This window comes from Prionailurus bengalensis, chromosome X, assembly GCF_016509475.1.
Source record: "Prionailurus bengalensis isolate Pbe53 chromosome X, Fcat_Pben_1.1_paternal_pri, whole genome shotgun sequence".
Taxonomy (NCBI): Eukaryota; Metazoa; Chordata; class Mammalia; order Carnivora; family Felidae; genus Prionailurus; species Prionailurus bengalensis.
In genome coordinates, this window is record NC_057361.1 from 21206878 (window position 1) to 21216172 (window position 9295).

Sequence of the window (9295 nt, forward strand, 5' to 3'; positions counted from 1 at the left end):
TCTGGAGTAGATTTTGCTGATGCCCTTGTGTCTAGGGAGAGCATTTCCTTCTTTAGTCAACGAAGGTTGGATTTTTTTGTGCTGGTTGTTGAGACAGCAACAGCCATGGCCCCTGGCATCTCTGTGGACTGGGATGAGATGATCTTCTCTGCCTCTTGCCTGATGGCCTCTTGGAATCCTTTAATAGTTGTCGTCACCGCATGCCTGATGTGCAGTGACTCTGCCCATGGCCTCTTTGCTGACTCCCAAAACCAGAGCACGGAGAAGGAATCCAATTTTGCTGGCCACATTAACTTGTTTCCACCATTTAACACCGGTATTTTCCCTTGAGTTCTACAGTGGTGGGTGTAGCAGTACAGGAAACAGGATAGTGGTTTCATGTGAAGCCTAATGCGGGGGGCCTAGGTGCCTGAAGGGGGCTGAGAAAAACCACAAAGAAGGGGCGAGTCCTTTCCCCCCCTCCGCACCCCCGTCTGACGCGCCTGTGCCAGCTCGTGCAGTTCTGTTTCCTAGAAGACCTTCCATATGTTATTGATTAAATTCTCTTTGGGGAAGCAAGCCGGAGCTTTTATCTGCATGTCTAACTGGCGTGCAATGGTGCCTTGGCCGTATTGACCGGCTATGGGATATGCTGGCGGTCACACTTGTCTTTTACGAAGAAGAGCACCGAGTGACGCTGGTTGTCATTCTAACTCTGCTGTGTGGCAGCGTAAATAGTCCCCTTTCTAACCAACCTGGTGGGAAAAGTCAATATCCCATCAGCAGAGGAGGTAAACACATCAGGAGCGATGCCCTCTCCCTTCCTCCCCTGCTCCTTATTCCGGCAGCTCTTTAAATGTGCTCCCCAGTCAGCACCTGCGTTCGTTCGTGTCATTCACATGCGCCGGGTGCCGGCCTGCTGCTCTGGCCTGCAGGGAGGCGGCCGCCGCTCCGGGCCATTGTTGTGTATTCCCAGACTCCCATAATTAGAACTTTCAAAGTGTCTTTCTGTAATCGGTAGTCGGTAGTCGGCTACTAATGCCTCCCCTCTCTCTCCTCTCGCCTCTCTTTTTCCACCCCCTTTGGGCATTTAAATCCTCTCCACCAAACTTTTTGCTGTTGTTTCTTAAAAGGCACTTGACGTAATTTAGAAAAGGTTGTGGAGGACGAATGTGAATATGGAGCTAAGGAACAAAAATCTTGAGCCCCAGCTTTAATCTTGCGGGTGTTGGGTAGATTGCAGCGTTGCTCTGTTGTTTCGGTGGGGTTTTTCTCCCGGTGGTTGACGAGTACTCTCTTCCTCGATGCTTGATGCCATGCTCGCCTGTGCCTGTGCCTGTTCCGGGGGCACCGGGGAGGGGTGACGGTAGGGAGAGGGGGCGCACTAGGGTGCCTGACCTTCGAGTAGGGGCTCAGGGTTCTGGCCACCCGGGCTCGCATGTCCCTGTCGCACATTTCCGGCTCTGTGACCTCGGGTGAGTGGCTGGACCTCCCAGTCTCTTCAGCCAGCAAACGGGGGTTAAAAAAAAACAACGTGGACTTCGCCAAACACGTCACAGGGTTCCTGAGCAGCTGTGAACCAAAACTGTGTCGCCTTAAGCATCCTGGGCAGGGCTGCCTCCCCTAGGGATCAATCACCCTTATCCTCAAAAGATCACACCTCAGTGTCTTGGCCCTACTGCTCCTTGAACCAAGTGTGCAAGTAGCAGGCTGTGGGGCAGGAAAGGAAGGACCTTCTGTGCGGCTGGCAGTGCCCGTCTCAGAGTGGGCAGGCCAGGCATGAATGGGTAGAAGAAGCAGGAAGCGGAGGAACGGCTGCTGCATGCCCGGAGTCCACAGGTACACGGTGTGGATGGAGAAGAAAAAGCAACCTCGCCACCGGACAGGTGCCCTCCAGACAGCCTAACCCCTCACCTCTTCCAACACAGGAGTCTTGAGTAGCAGAGGGACACAGACCGGAGGGCCTCAAAGAAGCCGACTAGGCCCAGCTGCTCCTGGGAGTTGACTCTGGGAGGCCCTGGCTTCTTTTGAGACAGTGTTTCCTGCCGCGTCCATACTTTGCATTCAGTTGCACGCATATGCTCGACAGCGCTGCGAGAGTGGTGGCTGCAGGTGGAGTTCACCTTGGCTGCTGCACGTGCATGCGCACCTGCAGTTCGCATCCGTGGAGCGTGGCCCTGTCCCCCGCCCCCGGAGTCAGCTAGGTGCTGGGAAGCGGCGCGCAGGGTAGAAGAACCAAGGCTTCCAGAGAGGAACCTAGGGAACTCACCCGCACCCCTGGCGTGGGACTGGCCCCTGGTGTAGACCAGCAACGGGGCACCAGGAGGACATCTGAGACATGGAAGTGCAGACAGGATCTGCGCCCTCTTCTCTGGTGCTTGAGGGATACTGAATGGTCTCTAAAGACGCTACCTCTGAGACTTGTAATCCTTTTATTTTTATTTCTTTTTAGATAAATGGAAGAAGCAGTTTTTTACCCCCAAAGTTCGTCAGGACTACCAAAAACTCAAGAACACGGCAGAGCAGTTCTTGTCCCGAAGTGGCTACTCCGAAGTGAACCTCAGCAAGCTCTTCGCAGATTGTGCCGTGAGGCCCTGAGGGAGCCTGCGATGCAGGCAGCAGGGTGGGTGACCCCACCGCTTCCACCCCTCCACCGGGGTCCTGATGGCTCCCTCTGGCATCGCTTTTCCTTTAGGACTGCGTGCGTGCGTGTGTGCGTGCGTGTGTGGCTTGGGAGGGGAATTACTGAGGTGGGGGCGAGTGCAACAGTATTTCATCTACCAAATATCAGAGCATCATAAGAGCCTTCCTATTACAACGTATCATGTACTGCGGAAACACAGCCTAGAGCCAGCTGCGCATCTGGGACTCGATTCCTAGGGGAGAGGTCCGTGAGGGACAAGAAATTAATTGAGAGTGGCTGGAACGCAAGGGACCCCACGCTTTGCCCCAGGGCCTTCAGCAGAGGTGCCCCCAGAAAGAGTTATGAAGCCTGGTAGGAGTGCTAACATTTTATTTTGCCTTTTCACATGCCAGTTAAACCCAGTCTGAACCCCACTATTGCCCCAGTCGCTGGCTCCAAGAGTGACTGTCCTTTTTAGTCTGGTCTTTTATATAGGTAGCCGAGGGGTGGGGTAGAGAAGCCTCGCGTCTCCTAAATAGATGAAACAGAGCCTACTTGTTTATTGAATTGCTCCCCATTGCACGCGCACACGTATACTGGGCAGGTGTTTTATACTCGCATTCCTTTTTGTCCCCTTAAGTAGAAAATCCAGGTAAAGGTTTCTGCAGACAGAAAGCACATTGAAAATAATTTGATATCCTATAACATTTCCTTTCAACTGTGTAGAGTTTGGGGCAAGGGTCATTGTGTTGTATTCAGAAGAAATTGGGAGGAGGTTTGGTTAATTGGCCCTGGTGCGGTTGTGTGCGTGTGTGTGTTTTCATTTCTTCGGAATGGTGCCCTCTTTGCCAGAAGCCACATCTATTTCAGTATAGCAGCCTTTCCATTCTTACATTATATGTAAGGTTATACTAACAAGATATATTTCCCCTGTACACTATGCTATATTTTTTAAAAAAGTCTACCTGTTTTTCTAAAAGAAAAATATGCCATGTGTGTGGGTTTTTTTTCCTGCTTAAATAAAGATTTCTGAAAGGAAAGCAGTTCCACTAAATCTCCATCGGGTGTGAAGAGCTGGCCAGAGGTGGCAGCCCGGAGTAAGGGGTGACTGGAGGCCATCCCCTTCCCAGCCCTCAGCCTGGCTGGAAATCAGCTCCTAGAGGCCCCAGTGGCGTATGTCCCAGTGCCCTGAGCAGCATTCCGGAGACTTCCTGTGGACTTAGGGTCCTTTACAAGATGAAGTATGGTTTCTCGTGTGCTTTGCTGACTTGGACAGCCCGAGAGCTAAGCCAAGAGCCCAGTGGTGTCTAATTTTGGAGAGACTAAGACCGATGGCTCCTGGGAGAAAGGCCCCCCATCAGACCAAGGTCACCCAGCATGGACCCTAGTGAAGGCCGCTTGTTAAAGCAATGCAAATGAACTGTCTTCCATCTTGCTCTGCTTTTTTCTTTTCTCTCCCCCACTTTCTCCTTTGTCTCTTGTATTCAGGTTCTAAGTGGAGACACTTTGGGTGTGGGGCCCTGGGGGTTAATTAATGAATGCCTTGGTAGTCAGGCTCCACCACCTGTCAGAAGTGGAGCAGCCATGTGGCTTCAGGGAACTAAGGGGGTTGTGTGGTTTTCAACGTTTTTATCACATAAGGTTTTAGAGATAGTTGTCTAGTGTGTGCTTCCGGAGCCCGCGCCCCCACGTTGCTTTCCAAAGAGAAGGCGTGTTTTATTTGGTTTCTGGAACCTGGGGTTATGGTAAATACAGAGAATTATCCTTAACTTAGTCATCAAGAAACAACGGGAGACTCAGATCACTTCTGACTGCTCTGTTTCTCGTCTCTGCGTCGAGCTAGTAAGCACTGTGAGGGCAGGAACTGTTTCTGTAGATAGAAAGTCCGGCGTTTCATGGTCCAGCCCCCCAAAAAGAGCTCATGCAGCAGTTGATGTGGTCTTACTCAGATTTGTCACTCCAGGTTACTGAAGGGGCTTTTCTGGGAGGCACATACAGAGTCCAGAATTTCATACAAAATTGAAACTGCCACTTTCATGAAGAATTCCCATGGGTCTCTCTGTCAGAAGGTTGGCACATAGCATACTCCCATTTCTCTGAGAAAGGTTTCGACTCCTTGAGTTTTGTCAGTTGATGGGGCATTGGTTGGGAGGGGTGCAGAAACGCCACCCACCTCTGTCAGGGGGAGCCTACCCGTGTGTCTCCGCAGGCTCCTGGGCATGGATCCGAAGTTCAAGTGCTAAAAGTGAATGGCTGAAACAAGCCAGGTTCACACTGAAGAGTGGCAGGGACTGTCCAAAGAGGGAAGAGGCTGCCGAGGGCTGCTGGGAGGGATGGGGCCCAGGGGTGGCCACACAATCTGGTTTTCAAGAGAAGCCAGGAATCCTGATACTCCATAAAGCGTCTCCATTTCTCAACTTGGCAGTGAATTTTTTAGCATAAAATTTTGAGCACTGGGCCAGACTAACTAAACCTCCGGGCTAAGTTTTATCTGGGCCAGTTGGGAAATGGGGCCCCAGGAGAACCCGGCTCTCTTGCGTCCCCGTGCCTCTGCAAAGGGCACCTTTCCTGTTGAATGTAAGCGGGATCTGCCTCTAACAAGGTGCCCATTGATCTCGGACACCACTTGCTAACCCTCCACTCTCTTTCATATAAAGGGGCATAGGGGAGGTCAGAAGTTGAAAATCCTACACAGACCATGTTCAAGATTTTAATTTATCCGGGAAACGGACAGAGTTAATCTTCTGACTCTTGCCCAAGACATGGGGGGCTAACCAGAGTTCACAGATTGGAGTTTGGGAGAGGATGTTGAAAGAGGATGAATCCACTGCCCTTCACCACCATCCCCCCCCCTTCTCTCCAGCACACAAAACACACACAGACACCTCAACACGCCTTTTCGAACGTGTCCTACAATTAGTTTGGTAGGAGGTGCAAAGATAAGGAAACTCTAAAAACAGATTTCCCTATCTTGTTTTAAGAAAAACACACCAAGCCCCAGATCCTCTTGTCAGAACCCCCCAGCCCCTCAATTCAGTGCTCCCATCCCAGACTTCAAGCCACCTTGCCTTTCCCTCCCTTTTCTCAATCTCTCTCTCTCTCTCTCTCTCTCTCTCTCTCTCTCTCCTCACCTAAATATTTCTTAATTGAACGGTTTGCTGTGGAGCTTCCTTATAGCAGTTTAATAGATTAACTCATCTGAGCCAGCCTCAAATTTCAGATTAAAATTCCTTCATCCCGAAGGCAGCATTATCAGGTTGTTGGAGGCTGTTTTCAAACCTTGGTTTTGAATAGCAGCGGCTCTGCATTAATTTAACCACTAAGCTAATAAGTAGGTTTCGTTTTGTTATGCTAAGCTTTATTGCTTTTCTTTTGATCAGAATGGTGTTGTTGAGCAAAGCAGCAGACAAGGCATTCTTTGATGAGGGAATTAGCGCTCCATTCTTCCTCTATTATTCATAGCACAGTGGAATATGTAAGTACCTGAGGGTGTCAAAGGAGTGCAGGTTCTATTGCAAAGTGCTCGCCTTGTTTCTCTCAATAGCTGACTATGAGATGATAAACCGCTTAATACACTGTGCTAATTGGATGAGAGCAAAAAGAGATGGGAATTAAGGCGAGGCAAAAGCAGAAAGTGCAACCAGCCTTCAATTCAGTCTTTCACCACTTTACCAGCACCAAAGGAGGCACAAGCTTTCTATAAGCAGACTAGAGGTTTTGTGCAGAGATAAAATGAACGTGTTAGTGGATTCAAGTAATACACTAATTATTGCACAGTATAAATACCACTACTGGTTTTATAACAGGGAGGTAAACTTCTTTTGAGAGGGTTATAGGATTGCTTGGCAGTGGTGTAGAACCTAATAAGGGCCCAGAGTAATAACCCCCTGGATTAACAAAATTGCTGCTTGTAGAAGTATGATTCAGGCTTTTACGAAGATTTCCGGAGAATGAATAAAAATGACTGAATGACATTTCTTAATGTATAACTGGTAATCGCTCTCTTTTCTTTAAAGGGAAAAAAATGTATGCTTCAAACTGGACAGTTAACAACGTCCAGAGGCAACACAACTTTTTCCTCTGAAAAATGCTTTTTCCCCTTGTCAGGCTGGCAGCCCCCACCCCACCCCCGCTCCACCCCCCAGCCAGCCTGCCACTGGCTGTGAAATAACACAGTTGCTCCGCAGAACTCGGGGTTCCAGAATCCCCTCTCCGACCCCGTTGAAGATCCCCTTCATCCAGCCACACTCACCGTTGTGTAGACACGTGCACACGTGCTCACATACACATTATTTCCTCCAAGCGCAAGTTCACCTAACCCGTGTGTGATTTCCTTCCCTCTAACATCAGCCCCCGCTTCCGTTCCAGCAAGATCTCCTCACTCAAAACGACACGAAAAAGAGAACTGCGGGTGCCTTGTCCCTCTGGGTTTTACAAATCCAAAACAATAATAATAAATGTTTGCCCCCATTACGGAGGGCGAGGGCGCTACTAGAAGACGACAGTGGGAAACTGACCGGTGCCACTACCCGTGACTTGACGTAAAGTCTCAGTTTCAAGTCCCGAGTCATCCCAAACCTTCTCCAGTAGTCCCTCTCTCTAGCTCATGGACCTCCTGGCTGCCCCACCACAAACCTACAGGTGCCCGCCCTGATCGCAGTCCAACCCTGAGTTGTTGGTGACAACACAGGGACGTTATTAGGCCAACTGCTCCCTTCTTGCGTTTCCTTCCAGGGCCTCATCCAGATCTGGCTAGCCTGTCTGAAAATGGAGCAATTTCACTTTCCCCTTCCCCACATCCTTCCCACAGAGGCTCCCAATCACTCCTCATCCCAAGACACCGTGGGGGTGGCCCTGGGAAAGCAGGTGGTGGGGCATTGTGCCCTCAGTGTGCAGGGGACAGCTATGTCCCCATCACAGGGGCTCTCCTGAACTCCCCTGGGCTCCGCACGTCCTCCTCCACGGTGGAAGAGGTTTGCTTAAGGTTGGGGGGGGGGGGTCAGCCGCTCCCAGCATTGTGACCTCGTTCCCAGATATTGGGGCCAAATTGGGTTGCCCATTCATTAATAATGCTCACAATAAGATTAAATCATTCTGGAAAATCTCATAAAATCCCCCTAAGTACGCTCCAGTGGCTCTTTCCAATCCCCATCATTCAGCACTTGGGGAGGTTTGGAAGGAGAAGAAAATTGGTTTCTTTGCTTTTAATGCTGCTTTGAAAAGATACTCAGAGTTTGTCATGCGTGACATGTCACATGTTTAATGTGGACTTGCTGGAAGTCAGGGGTCTTTAGCGTGTGATATTTATGGGGAATATTAAGTGCAGAATGAGGTCCCTCCAGCTGGGGAAAGTTGAAAGAATAGGAGGCCCAGGACCGGGCTTGTTTGCGGCATCAGAATGACATAGGATTAAGAGTTTGTAAAACAAGGCGAGGGGTTCTCATTGGCCGGTAATAAATGTAATCCTTGGAGGTAATTTCACGCAATTTGCTTCTGCTCCATGGAAGGGTCAAATGAGAAAAAATGACTTAAAAAAGAGTTCATTAACAGGAAGAATGGTACTGTTTCTCGTATACCATCCAACCGGCAGCCTGGAGGGGGAAAAAAGCCGTACCTAAACAAAAAGCCAAAATCGACGGAAAATTGATATTGACCACCAAAAAAAAAAAAAAAAGAAGAAGCGAAAGCCTCTCCCTCACGCTCTTCCTGCATTCCCCCATCCTCACTTCCCAACTCCAGTGTAACCCTGCCCACCCCCAGGAAAGGGCCTTTCGCCACAGGAGATCCTGTGGAGCCTGGAGGTTTGAGACACTCAGATCTTGGGGCTGTCCTCCAAAGTTCCCGCCGGGCCCGCTGAAGCCCAGGAAGGAGTACGTGACCACGACGGTCGACGAAAGGTGTTTGGCAGCCTGCTCCCCACGCCCCAGGCAAGGGGGGCTCCTGCTTGCCAGCGCCCCCCCGCGCGAGACCAGAGCCGGAGCAGGGTGGCGGTGAGCCACCCGACGGCCATGGGCCGGAGAGCAGCCTCGGCCCGTGAAGCCCGTGAAGCCCGTGGGCGCGCTCCCCAAAGTTCCCGGCAGGCGGGGTCTCCGGCTTTCCGGGCCGCGTCGGCGAGCGGAGGACGCCAGGGCCTGCGCGCGGCAGCTGCCGACCGGGTTACCCACCCCGGAGTTGCCGCCGACCTCTACCCGACCCCGCACCTGCCCCTCGGCCGCGCACACTTGCGCTCCCGAGCCGCACGGGGACCGGCCCCCCCGCCTTCTGCGGGGCGCGGCCCGGGAGCGCGCGCGGAGCCCGACGGCCGGACCGGAGACGCGCCCCCGCCCCCCGCGGCGCCCGACCGGCCCACGGCCTGGCGGGGCGGCGGGCACCCGCTCTGCGAGCCGGGTAGTCACGCCGCGGCAGCACCCCTCCCCCTCGCCTGCCCCTCTCCCCAAAGGTCCGGCGAGCTAATTACTACAAATTGAAACTAATTAAGCTTCTCTTCCCTTTCCCATCACCCTGGGAGCGTCGGCGAGACCCAGCCCCCGCGGGCGGGCTTACCCCGCGGTCGCCGGGAGTGGCGCACGAAGGGTCGGGGGGGGGGGGGGGTCGGGGGGGAGGGAGAAGCTACGGTTCCCCGCGCGGGGAGGAGTGCGCCAAGGGGGTTACAGATTGCAAATCTGTTCTGGTCTCCTCCGGAAACCTGAGTTG

General features: G+C 52.1%; 1 protein-coding gene across 1 annotated transcript in view; it reads left to right on the forward strand.

Annotated features, from left to right (window-relative positions):
• The window catches only part of POLA1 (DNA polymerase alpha 1, catalytic subunit), a 299598-nt gene extending 295956 nt beyond the window's left edge, over window positions 1-3642 (forward strand). Inside the window, exon 37 of the mRNA XM_043570717.1 lies at window positions 2432-3642. Coding sequence (XP_043426652.1) covers window positions 2432-2577 — 146 coding nt within the window. The 3' untranslated portion in view covers window positions 2578-3642. The remainder of the gene's footprint in view (window positions 1-2431) is intronic.
• The last annotated feature ends 5653 nt before the right edge of the window (window positions 3643-9295 follow it).